The sequence below is a fragment of the Triticum aestivum genome, chromosome 1D (assembly GCF_018294505.1).
Source record: "Triticum aestivum cultivar Chinese Spring chromosome 1D, IWGSC CS RefSeq v2.1, whole genome shotgun sequence".
NCBI classification, from domain to species: Eukaryota; Viridiplantae; Streptophyta; class Magnoliopsida; order Poales; family Poaceae; genus Triticum; species Triticum aestivum.
In genome coordinates this window covers 469,899,799-469,912,973 of record NC_057796.1, presented here as the reverse complement: position 1 = coordinate 469,912,973, position 13,175 = coordinate 469,899,799, and the positions used below count along the sequence as shown (strand labels likewise).

The 13,175-nt window shown below is 46.2% G+C and overlaps 1 protein-coding gene across 1 annotated transcript; it reads right to left on the bottom strand.

Annotated features, from left to right (window-relative positions):
• Positions 1–711: 711 nt before the first annotated feature.
• On the bottom strand, positions 712–2,425 carry LOC123176424 (gibberellin 2-beta-dioxygenase 3-like). The gene is made up of 2 exons (XM_044590632.1): positions 1,577–2,425; positions 712–1,286 (listed from the first exon to the last, which is right to left on the bottom strand). The coding sequence occupies exons 1-2, from the start codon at positions 2,300–2,302 to the stop codon at positions 960–962; spliced, it is 1,053 nt and encodes a 350-aa protein (XP_044446567.1). The 5' UTR covers positions 2,303–2,425; the 3' UTR covers positions 712–959.
• Between the last annotated feature and the right edge of the window lie 10,750 nt (positions 2,426–13,175).

Sequence of the window (13,175 nt, the reverse complement as noted above, 5' to 3'; positions counted from 1 at the left end):
ATTCAAAGAACACAGGGTAACATTGCTTCCATGAGACTAATCCAAGGATAAACACGGAATACAAACCCTAATATAAATATCAAACAACAACCCTAACCCTAACCTTAACCCTAACCCTAACCATAACCATAACCATAACCATAACCCTAGCCCTAAACCTAACTCTAGCACCAACATAAGAACACCCATAAGAATAACCCTAGCATACTAACAAAGCCTAATCATAGAAATTGGCAAACAAACATCTCACATCTCCATGCAAATCTCTAGATCCAAACAAAACTAGGGTTTCCCCAAACTAGCAACAAATGAGCAATCGGAGAACTTTACTTGGATCAAAACAAGCGGATCGGAGAATATTACCTTGAGGGAGGGTTTGACTTCAAAATCCACGGACAAATTCTTCAAATTTGCAAGATTTGGGAGAGGATTTGAGAGGGGGAGAGAGTGGGAGAGGGGCCAAAGCTCGGGGAGAGAGTGGGAGAGTGTGGTGTGGGGGGTGGGGGAGGGGGCCAGCAAAGTGGCTGGATAAGTCACAGTGCAGCGCCTAGCCGCACATTCCATGTGTGACGCCTAGCTCGGAGGCGCTGCACTGCTGGGTGCGGGCCCAGGGGCTGCCACGGTGGACAGGTGTGCAACGCCGCCGCGCTAGGCGCTGCAAGTACGGTGTGGCACCGGCGTGGCGGACGCTACACAAAAAGGTCAGGGGAGTGAAATAATTTCGCACCCAGTTCATTCTGTGAAATGATTTCGTCCTCAAAATTGTCAAATTTGCCCCGTTGCCTGCCGGTGTAAACTGAGCAAACCAACAAAAGGGGACAACAGAGCATGCGTGCTTGCATATGTACGTGGAAGTGCTGCTGCTACTACTAGCGGAAATTACAAAGGCCGGCTTTCTTTTTCCAGCATGACACATTGGGCAGGCAGGTGCCGCCGGTGCGATCCATGGATTAATTGAGCTAGTGCACTGGTGCCACGTGAGGTGGCGCCGGCGCCGGCGGCTGGACGGCGTTGCTGCTGCAGTCTTGGGCGGCGGCGGGGAAGAGCTCGAAGGGGTCGAGGCGGTTGTCGCCGAGGCGGGACTTGTAGGCGGCCTTCTTGTACTCGGCCCAGGTGAAGTCCCTGTACATGCTCAGCTCCCCTTCCCGCATCAGCTCCGGCAGCGGCGCGATCCGCTGCGTCGGCGCGGGCCCGCCGAAGTAGATCACCGACAGCCGCGACTGCTCCCCATCCGCCGGCGCCACCACCCGGTGCTTCACGCTCTGGAACCGCCCGTTGGTCAGCACCTGAATGCACCAAAACAAACGAGACACATCAGTGAGACGCACAGGTGGTAGGGCACAGGCGCTCGCCACAAGGGTCGCAAGGCAATGAGTTGCAAGGCGCAAGTTGCACGCTTTGCGCGGTACTACGTCCTTGCCAAGAACTCAACTGGCCCCAGCGCGCGGCTAAATTAAATAATGCGCCAGACCAAACCATGCATGCACAGCACAACACTACGCTTGGTTTGGCGATAAGGGTAACAAAGTGACTAGTGAGCGAGTGGTAATGGTAATGGTAATGGTATGGCACCTACCCGCAGGGAGTCCCCGACGTTGACGAAGAGGGAATCCGGGTCGGGGGCCACGGGCACCCAGTGGCCGTCCGGGAGCATGATCTGGAGGCCCCCGGTGCGGTTGGACCGGAGAAGGGAGATGACCTGCGGGTCCGTGTGCTCCCCGAACCCCGTCACGCCGCGCTGCCCTGCCGCCAGGGGGCACGGGCACGGCGGGTAGTGGTTCACGCGCACCATCTTGTCAGCTTCGTCCGACGCCACCACCCGCCGCAGCACGCCGCGGTTCTCCTCCGCGAGCCCCAGCCCCTCCGCCATGAGCTCCAGCACGCGCGCTCCCACCTCGCGTACCGCGTCCGTGTACTCCTCCAGCGCCGCCCCGAGCGGCGGCGGCAGGGAGGCGGCGGCGACGGAGCCGGACCCGACGGAGAGAAGGATGTACTCGAGCCAGCCCACGTCGCCGTTGCGGCCGATGCTCTTGCTGCCGTAGCCCAAGGGGGTCGCCGACGCCTCCAGCTTGCTCTTGTGCGGCAGCGCGAAGAAGGCCGCGGCGCCGGCCTCCAGCGCGTCTGCGAGGGCGGTCGGCACGCCGTGGTTGATCGCCCTGAAGATGCCCACGCTGCGGCATGCCTGCTCCACGGCCGCCGCCGCGCCCGCCGCCGACAGGTCGACAGTCGGAACCGCCGCCGCATTAGCGCATTTCACCAGTGGGACCTTGTCCATGGACATGGGCACCGTGATCCCCACCATGGCCGGCAGACGATCTCACAGAGCAGTGCCCGGTACGTGCTAGCTAAAGCGCGCACCTGATTTCTCAGTATCTAGTGAAGCAGAGCAGGAGCAGAGCCGAACAGAGGAGTCTGCGAGCGTTTGCACTTGTGGTCATCTGATGGGGTGACGGCCTTCCCTCGTATATATAGGCGACAGCAGCATTAATTATCACCTGCAGTAACTAACTAACTAACCAACCAGGTTGGTTTGGTTTAGCCAGTGAAGTGACGTGGCAAGAGTGTCGGAGCAAGCTACGTGGATGCATGCACTATGTGTGGAACCCAGCAGGGAAGTGCCACCATGGCCCTCGACCAGGCGGTCGGAACCGTACGGTTCCACCGCGTCTGTGATGCATCGGCGCCGAATTTTCGGTCCAACGGAAACATAGGACTTTTCCATGCTTTCGTGAATTTCATTCGGTTGAACATTTTTCTTTTCAACCGGACAGCACGTCTTTCCATTACTTTCAATAACAGAAATACAAATTCCTCCGTAATCACCGTTCACTTGAACATAGATTTAGTTCTCTTTTTTCATCTTTTTCGCATAATATATTATTTGCGGATGGTCATTGCCCCTGTCATGTGGTTTATTTGGGCAAAGCCAAGGTATCACTTCGGGAAGAAATGCTGGGGGCAGAGTTTTGCTCTCAAAGAATTTTATTCGGTCGAATGGACCCCTACTTTTTTTACACAATGTCTTATTTGCCTGTTCAAGAAGACTTAAAACTAAAGGAATGATCATTGCCCCTATCATCGGAGCACCAAGAGTTTTTTCCTTCTCTAACACCACGTACAAGGTTGACACGTACACACACGCAAACAAAAGGCAGGTCACTGAAAATGCAAGTTGTGTGCATGTAGCATGTGTGGTACTTCCTTCATTCCATAATAAGTGTCGTGAAACCATAAATCCCAATTTATATATGTTTCATATGCTTGTCCCATGGGGAGTATAGGTGGTAAAATTTATTGAAAGCTAACAAATACAACATTGGCCACTTGAACAATTCATGAAAGAATATTGAGGGAAAATAGCTTTCACATATGAATATACTATCTTGGACATCTTCTATGATTGTGAGCCTCAATAAATTATTTTCAAACTTGATCAAGTAGTTGATGTTGGAAAAGGAAAACAACGTAATAAGTTATGTTTGTTTATATTCACATAGAAGTTATATTGTTATGGATCCTCTAACATGTGGTACTTGCTCATAATCTTTTGCTAGCCAAAATTTCGTGCTAAGTAGAGATACTACTTGTGCATAAAAAAAACCTTAAACCTAGCTTTTGTCATGAGAGTCCACTATATCTACCTATGGATTGAATAAGATCCTTCAAGTAAGTTGTCATCGGTGTAAAAAATAATAATAATTGCTCCTAAATATGTATGATCTTTTATTGTAAGGGAAAATAAGCTTTGTACGAACTTGTGATGGTGAAGAAATAAAAGCGATGGACTGCATAATAAAGGTTGATATCATAAGGGGCAATATAAAGTGACGTTCATTTGCATTAAGAGCTTGCACATCCAAAAAATTAAAAGCGCATGACAACCTCTGGTTTCCTCTGCGACGGGCCTATCTTTTACTTTATGTATTTAATTTTATGCAAGAGTCAATAGTGTTCTTCTCTATTCCATTTTTATTTTTTCTCTTTGCAAGCATCATGTGATGGGGAAAGATCCAGACACATATATCCAGTTGAATATAGGTGATAATGAGTTATTATTGTTGATAATTATCTCTATGATAAATAAGTTTGGAGGAGAAACATTAAGCCCCTATCTTTCTTTGTGTTTGATGGATGCTATTCGTTCTAAAAATATGCTCTGAGTGCTAGCAATCATGAAAGACTATATGGTAGTTGAGTATGTGGAATTTGCTAAATCAAAGCTCTTACATAGACCCTTTCTGAAAATAAGATGAATTGCAATTGTTTGATGACTAAGAATATAGTTTGTTAGTTTTCAAGAAAGTTTATGGTCTACACTTTAACATGTGAATAGCTTGCTACTTGATCATGAGAAGTTTTATGAGATGAGCTACTATTTTATGATGCTAGAAAAAGTGATTGAAATTATCATTGATCAAACTTGGGCACTATGCTAGCATTCACACTTCATAAATATTTCTTTTATCATTTACTACTCGAGGAAGTATTCATGCCATGTTTACAACAATTTTATATAGTTTTGGTATGATTTGAATGGAACTAACCCGGACTGGCGCAGTTTTCAGCAGAACTACCGTGGCGTTGTTTTTTGTGCAGAACTAAAAGTTCTCCAAATGCAATGAAACTTTTTGACGATTTTTTGAAATAAAAGAGACACTAGAAGCTTCGTGGAGGACCAGAAGAGTCACGAGGGCCCCACAAGCCACCAGGGTACGCCTAGGGGGTGGCCGCGCCTTGGTGCCTCGTGGGCCCCTCGTAGCCCATTTTGACATGAGACCGACGCCAAAAAATCCCATAAATAGAGAAACCCCCATAAATAACCCTAGAACTTTGACTCCACCGATGCATGCCTCTGTACCTTCGAAATACCATCTAGAGCCCTATTCCGGCACCCTGCCGGAGGGGGAAATCATCACTGGAGGCCAGCTTCATCATCCTGGCGGCCACCATGATGAGGAGGGATTAGTTCACCCTTGAGGCTAGGGGTATGTGCAAGTAGCCATGTGTTTGATCTCTCTCTCTCTCTCTCTCTCTCTCTCTCTCGTGTTCTTGATTTGGCACAGTCTTGATGTATCGCAAGCTTTGTTAATATAGTTGGATCATATGGTGTTTCCCCCTCTCTATCTTGCTGCGATGAATTGAGTTTTTACCTTTGAGGTTTCACTATTATCAGATTGAATACTTCTATGGATTTGAGAACACTTGATATATGTCTTGCATATGAATACTCGTGGTGACAATAGGGTATTATATTGATTCACTTGATGTATGTTTTGGCACTCAACTCACGGATCCCCGAGGTGACATTGGGGTAATCTATGCATAGGGGTTGGTGCACGTTTTCGTCCTACTTTCTCCGGCAGAAATCTTGGGGCACTCTTTGAAGTTCTTTGTGTTGGATTGAATATTATGAATCTGAAGTTGTTTGATGTGTATCATATAATTGACTCACGGATACTTGTGGTGACATTGGAGTATCTAGGTGACATTAGAGTTGGTTGATGCGTATCATATGGTGTTATTTTAGTATGAACTCTAGGGTTGTTTGTGACACTCATAGGGATGGCTCAATAGATTGATCGGAAAAGATAACTTTGAGGTGGTTTCATACCCTACAAAATTTCATCTTATGTTCTCCGTTAGATAAGACCTTTGGAGTGATTCTTTCTCGCACGTTGAGGGATTGTTATATGACTCAATTATGTTGGCACTGTTAAGAGATTGCACTAGTGAAAGTATGAAACCTAGGCCTTGTTTCTAAGCATTGCAATACCGTTTGTGCTCCATTTTATCACTTGCTATCTTTCTGTTTTTATATTTTCAGATTACAAAAACCTATATCTAGTATCCATACTACACTTGTATCACCACCTCTTCGCTGAACTAGTGCACCTATACAATTTACCATTGTATTTGGTGTGTTGGGGACACACGAGATTTCTTATATTCGATTGCAGGTTTGTTTGAGAGAGACCATCTTCACCATACGCTTCCCACGGATTGATAAACCTTAGGTCATCCACTTGAGGGAAAATTGCTACTGTCCTACAAAACTCTGCGCTGGGAGGCCCAACACGAGTCTACAAGAATAAGTTGTGTAGTAGACATCACATGTGTATCACTATGATTGAGATTCAACAATAATAAACCATTCACATTGGGTGCATGACCATAAAAGATATTATTCATGTAAATAGAACAACCATTATTCTCTATCTTAAATGAATAATCATCTCGCAAAAAACACGATCCAGATATAATGTTCATGCTCAACATAGGCACCAAATAACAATTATTTAGGTTTAAAACTAATATTGAAGGTAGACATAGAGGGAGCGTGCCGCCGGCGATCACATCAACCTTGGAGCCATTTCCAACGTGCATCGTCACCTTGTCCTTAACTAGTCTCCATTTAATCTGTAGCTCATGTTTTGAGTTACAAATATTTGTAACTGAACCAGTATCAAATAGCCAGGCGCTACTACGAGTACTAATAAGGCACACATCAGTAACATGTATATCAAATATACCTTTGTTGATATTGCGAGCCTTTTTATCTGCCAAGTACTTGGGGCAGTTCCGCTTTCAGTGGCCATTCCCATTGTAATAGACGTCCTCAGTCTCAGGTTTGGGTCCAACCTTGGGTTTCTTCAAGGGAGTGGCAACTTGCTTACCATTCTTCGTGAAGTTTCCTTTCTTTCCCTTACCATTCTTGAAACTAGTGGTCTTTTTTACCATCAACACTTGATGCTCCTTCTTGATTTCTACTTCCGCGGCCTTAAGCATCGCGAAAAGCTCAGGGATCGTCTTCTCCATCCTTGCATATTTTAGTTCATCACCAAGCTCTTGTAGCTGGTGGCAGTGACTGGAGAACACTATCAATCGCTACTTCATCTAGAAGATTAACTCCCAACTGGTTCAAGCGATTGTAGTACCATGACATCTTGAGTACATGCTCACTAACGGAGTTGTTCTCCTCCATCTTGCAGCTAAAGAACTTGTCAGAGGTGTCATACCTCTCAACCCGGGCATGAGCCTGAAATGCCAATTTTAGCTCCTGGAACATCTCATATGCTCTGTGGTGCTCAAAATGACTTTGGAGCCCTGGTTCTAAGCTGTCGTGGATTTGTCACGGCAGATGTCCTAGCAAAAGGACTTAGTCGTGGAGCCATCTCAACTAGGTTAGCTTAAAGGGGTTAAGCGGAACAAAGGACACTGGGAGTTTATACTGGTTCGGCCCCTTGCGGTGAAGGTAAAGGCCTAATCCAGTTTGAGGTGGTATTGCTTGGGTTTCGATTACCAGGGAGCGAATACGCTTGACCTAGCTTTCGATCTCTTGTCTCTTACCCTAAACCACCGCCGGGTCATCCCTTTATATACACAAGTTGACGCCCAGCGGCTCACAGTGTCCCGGCCGGCTCATAGACAACGTGTCTGGCTCGGTGACTTAATTATACTTGCCCTAAAATACAAGTCATACATATATGGCGGTTTACACTTATGGGCCTTAAGTCGCCTTTGGGCTTCGGGCCCTTAACAAGTCTGCTTCATGAACCACCATCTTCAACATCTTCATGGGCTTTGTCTTATGAGCCGCCATAGGTATAACCCGGCCCCTCCTGGGCGGGTCATACCAAATAGTCTTATCCCCAACATTAGGCTCCAGGTTGATTTGAACTTGTTCATATCAATCTTCAACACTTAGAAAAACTCCTTCATTTATCCTTGCAAAGCCCTGTAACTCGCCGTGACGTCATCTCTTAGGATTGTGGTAACCAGCCATGACGTCTCTTATCATTAATATTACACAAAGCCCAAATCTTAATATATCTTCTCTTTTCATGATCCTCCGAAAATCGAGGCGTCTTCGCTGTCGCATATTCATTTTTTGGCCTCCTCGATTCCCGCGCATGCCACTTATCCTTTCGTCTTATAAATAGGGCCAGGGGTCCCTTTCCACTTTCCCTCGTTGCCTCTTCGTCTGTCTTCCACCTCGCGCCGCTCCAGCGCCCGAGCTCCGCTGCCGTCCTCGACCTCAGCTACTGCCTCGACAACGGCCGCTGCATCAACCTGATTTGTCCAGAGTTTGGTCCCGCGCCTCCGCCGCTCAAATGTTCTGGTAAGTTTTCCTCCTTCCCTTTCCTCTAGATCCCATTAGGGTTTCCTACAAGTTCGTCGGAGTTCATCCTTGTTCTTCGTTGTAGCTTGTAACTTTTGGTTCAAACTTAGCACCCCTCCTGCATGGCGGTAGTCGTGGTACTTATTTTTGTTATTAGACCACCTCCCTTGCGTAAGAAAAACCAATCTGGACATATGAACTGCTCAAGCACCGTAATTTAGCTCTAAATATTTTTCCATTATCTGAAGTGCCGCAGATCCGAAATCATAGCATCAATCTGTGAAACCTGTTTTCTCAACACTTAGCATTTTTTTTCTTTTCTCAGATCTGTACTTAAATAATTGTGAGGGCGGCTTAACGTAGAAACCGTAACCCGCTAGGTATCATTAGTCCTCTCTTAAGCCGCCAATAGCTTGCTTTTATAACTTCAATGCCAATCTCCGGCTTAACCATATAATCTTGAACTGGCATAATCTTTCTTTCAGATCATTGAGAAAATGGCTAAGACATACACTTCTTGCAACTGGGTCCAATCCCGGGTTACTGAAGAAGAACTGAACAATTTTGTTGCCACTGGCACCTTAGCCAAAAAAGAGGACATCCACTGGAGGGCCCCTGGTGAAGAAATTCCTCCTAAACCGAAAGATGGAGAAGTGATTGTTTTCGCTGACCACCTGAGTCGGGGGTTCAGCCCACCCGGTTCAAAGTTTTTTCGTGATGTGCTTCATTTCTTCCAACTTCACCCTCAAGACAGCGGACCCAACTCCGTGTCCAACATCTGCAATTTCCAAGTGTTTTGTGAAGCTTATCTTCAAGAGGAGCCCACAGTTGATTTATTCAGGGAATTCTACTATTTAAACCGTCAAACAGAGTTTATTGACGGGCCCTGTCAAGAACTTGGTGGAGTCTCCATTCAAAAGAGGAAAGAGGGCAGCTTTCCCCATGCAAAGCCGCACAGCCACCCCAAAGACTGGAACCAAACTTGGTTCTATTGTCAAGATACATCTCCAGCTGGTGAGAATCCTTTGCCGGGTTACCGTGATCACCGACTTAGCAGCACACATCCACTTCACACACGGCTCAATGCGAAGGAACGGGCCAAATATGCACCAGCCTTTTCAAAACTCAGAGCCTTTATGGTCAACGGCTTAACCGGCGTTGATTTTGCGGTGCCGGTTGTCTTGGAGTATCTTGCCATTAAGCCGCCACCCCGGATTAATGTGCGAAGACACTGGTAATGTAAAAGATCCCCAGCGCCACTGTGACATTCAACTGTCTGATGCGGAAATTACTGAAGCCACCAAGAAGTTGCTGAACGAACCTTTAAAGGAATGCAGCAAAACAGGACTCAGTCCTTTCTGCACCTTTAACAAGCCGCCAGCTGTAAGAGTTGCATACCTTCTGCTCAATTCATATTTTCAATAATTATGCCCACTTATAATCTTTTCCATTCTTAATAGGTTGATTCTCCATTTTGGAAGAAGAAAACGCAAGATAAACCGGCTAAACCGGCTCGTGTCAAGACTAAAGCCACCAAGAAGCCTCCCAAGAAGAAGACCACCGAACCTGTCGGTTCAAACATTGATGATGATGACGAGTCAGAGGTGGAACTTGATTCTCTTGGCTTGTTTTTTATACATCTCATTGACAATGATTGTTATCAGGACGACGCAGAAGCCAGCTGTGCAGGTGACGCAGAGGTAATTATTCTTTCCTCCGGCTCAGAACCTCTCCCAACACAGAAAACCCGACAAGGAAGCCGGAAAGTAAGCTTTTCTCACCCTCTAGCTCACTTGGATCCCCACTTTCTTTTGAAGAAACAACAACATGAAGCTCGCCGCACCACCCGGCATAGTGGTGGTATGATTACTTCCTCCGTCCTACCAAACACACCGGCTCGCAAACGCCGCCCAGAGGTCTTACATATTTCTGATATACTTTATCCCAAGGCGGGTGATTTTCGTCATCCTCTTAACCCGTCTAATTCAAACTATCAGGGCACTTCTCATTCCTCTTCTGGCGATTCAACGGGAACTCAAATCCCAGCTTTCAAGACTGTACCTGGGTAAGAATATGTTCAACTAATTAGACCTTATACCTGATCATTACACTGACCTTTTTACACTCCTTATTTTCAGGGGCCAGGCCAAACCCAGCAAGAAGGCCAAACTGAATAAGCCGGTTGACGATGCCAACCCGTATGAACCGGAAAAATAACAATCTGAACCATCTAACCCGATTGTTGAGGCCACCCTTGATGATCCACCACCACAAGACCATGGAGTCTCCCCAGATGATATGGATGTTGAACCGGCTATCTCTAAGCTGCCAAGCCCAATCAAGCCTGCTGAGGAGAAGACTGATGATGTTGTTGTTACTAGATTTGGATTCACAGCTCCAGGTCAACCTACTGTCTTGTCCAAGCATAGCGCTAAGGAAGAAATTTCCGCTGAAGATAAAGGCAAGTGGAAGGTAGACTTAGAGAGCTACACCCATTTCAGTGCCCAAGACATCCACTCTAGTTACTTGAACCGTCTGTACACCAGCCGTGACTTTGAAGCCGGCTTAGTAAACCTGATGAAGGAGCGTTATGAGGTAAACGCTACAACTCCTTTTTATACAAATATGATTCCCTTAGCCGCCAAGTTTATTGGACATGATAGAATAGAATGTACTGTAAACTTTAATAGTTGCATAGATCAAATCCAGTAGCCCCCAAGGGCCAGTTTAACAGATATGTTAAGCCGGGACTTTTAAGTAACAAGAATCAATATTGCATCCTTCAACACTTATCCAAGATACCTTGAAGCAGTTGCGCGTGCTGCCCAAAAGAATTGACGACTTAAAACGGGGAACTGCCAGAGCCTTAACTGCCTTAAGCCAAGCAAAAGGGTGGCAAGCTGATCTTGACCCGGAAGATTTGGCCCACGGCTGCCCCAGTGTCAGAGAAGATGGATCTGCCTTCAGTGCTGACGATTTCGCAGAGGTAGCCAGAGCCATGCGTCCCTTAGCAAGCAAGCTGGCTGACGAAACCAGTCTATCTTCATACCAGGCGGCTTATGATGCTGACAACAAAAAAGTTAGCGCGCCGGTTCACAAGCCAGAAAATCTTATCCCGCCGATTCGAAAGCACACCTTTGCTCCTGACATTGATCCATCCAATCTTATTGATGATGAAGCTGTGTTTAGAGCATTGACCGGTATCAACTGGGCTACGCCTATCTTCCAGCTAATGGATAAGCAAGGAGCTGAAGATGCAGAAGAGGTGCAGGAAGACCCGGAGGCTTCAACCCGTCATCAGTCATAAACCGGTGTACTAGGCAGAATGCTTTGCTGAGTTTGACCGCTCGAAAAGTCTTATTCTCATTTTTTTGACTGGGAAGTCTTATTCTCATTGGGCCATCAGATGCCTTGTAATAGGCTAGTTAAACTTTTGATCTTCCATGCCATCGTGCATGTTTTGTTTTGCATGATACTGTTGATCCACCACTTATGCTTACAATGCCATCAATTTGAGTCTGTTCCTGGATATAAACAGATCACAAGTGCCCCGGCGGTTTACCGCAGGACGGGTCATAATACCCCATATAAAACCACTGGTGACTAAATAGTTTATAACCAGGCCGGTGTAATCATATCCATATATAATTACAAAAATATCATACCTGTGATATTTGGTCACACTGCCGGCTTATCATACCAGTGTAGTAAGGGTGACAACCCAAAAGATTGAGCGCACAATGCCCTATTCAATTGTTATATACTGTCGGCTTACAACGCCGTATGCAGCAAGGGGTAATATCCCAAAACTTAGAGCACAACGCTTCCAAGTATATAAGATTATCATATATTGGCGACTTATAGTCCAAAGCCAGGCCGGGTTAATAAACACCGGATAATTTCATATATGAACCGTAAAGCATCATAGCCCTCATCGGTGTTCAACCATGTATTAACATGTCACAACAGATAAACTTGAAAAATGTTCAAATCAAATAACAAAAAATCAGGGCTTTCATAGGCGGCCAGGCCTAAAAATCAAGTGCTTTCAAAGGGCCGCACAGCCACTGAGTTAAACCTTCATGCAAACCTTATAAGTCGGGCCTCACATGACCAATCGTCGTTTTAACTTTGACAAGTTCAGGGTCTGTATAAGATTGACTGTCAAAAGTACGGCGGGTCATTCCAGTCAATCTGGGCGGAGTGGCAGACTTAAAAAGGCAGGATAACCCGGGTTTTTAGGTGAATACACCTGGCTTCCAAGCCTGGCTTTTAAGCCTATTACAAGGGTCATAAAAACTCTTGTCCGATGAACAATGAGCCCCCAAGTAAGATTTCATTCCAGGCATATAAGCCGGATCAACAAGGGTAGTCATAGCTATGCTCAATGAGCAGGAAGCCGCCAAGTGTTTTGTAATTATGGCGTACAAGCCGGACCAAAAGGGTAGTCATAGCTATGCTCAATGAGTAGGAAGCCCCCAAGTGATCATGACAATAAAGACTCATTATTCTCAGAAATGAAACGACAGAGGCCTTGAATTGTCAGGGATGCCGGCTTTATTAGATTCATCATAATATATACATTGTCATAATATGTACATCACGAGAGCTGGTGGCTCAGGTATAGTAAGGCTGAAGATGAGCAATATTCCATGGCCGGCGGGTCTCCTCCTCCGACGTGCGTGAGTCCTTGTGGCCTCGAACATTGATAAGGTAGTATGATCCATTATTCAGATTTTTGCTGACCACAAAGGGTCCTTCCCAAGGTGGGGATAGCTTGTGCATATCAGTTTGATCCTGGATAAGCCGGAGCACCAAGTCACCTTCTTGAAAGGTTCTGGTCTTAACCCGGCGGCTGTGATAATGGCGCAGATCTTGTTGGTAAATCGCTGAACGAGCCGCCGCAAGGTCACGCTCCTCATCTAACACGTCAAGCGCATCCTGACGTGCTTTTTCATTGTCAGCTTCAACATAACCCGCCACGCGGGGCGAGTCGTGACGGATGTCACTAGGGAGAACCGCCTCTGCTCCGTAAACCATGAAGAAAGGTGTGTAA

Excerpts from the sequence above, each read along its gene's own strand:
- LOC123176424 (XM_044590632.1), bottom strand. The coding sequence starts at position 2,302 with ATGGTGGGGATCACGGTGCCCATGTCCATGGACAAGGTCCCACTGGTG. Across the intron at positions 1,287-1,576 it reads ACGTCGGGGACTCCCTGCGG|GTGCTGACCAACGGGCGGTT; the intron begins GTAGGTGCCATA and ends TGGTGCATTCAG.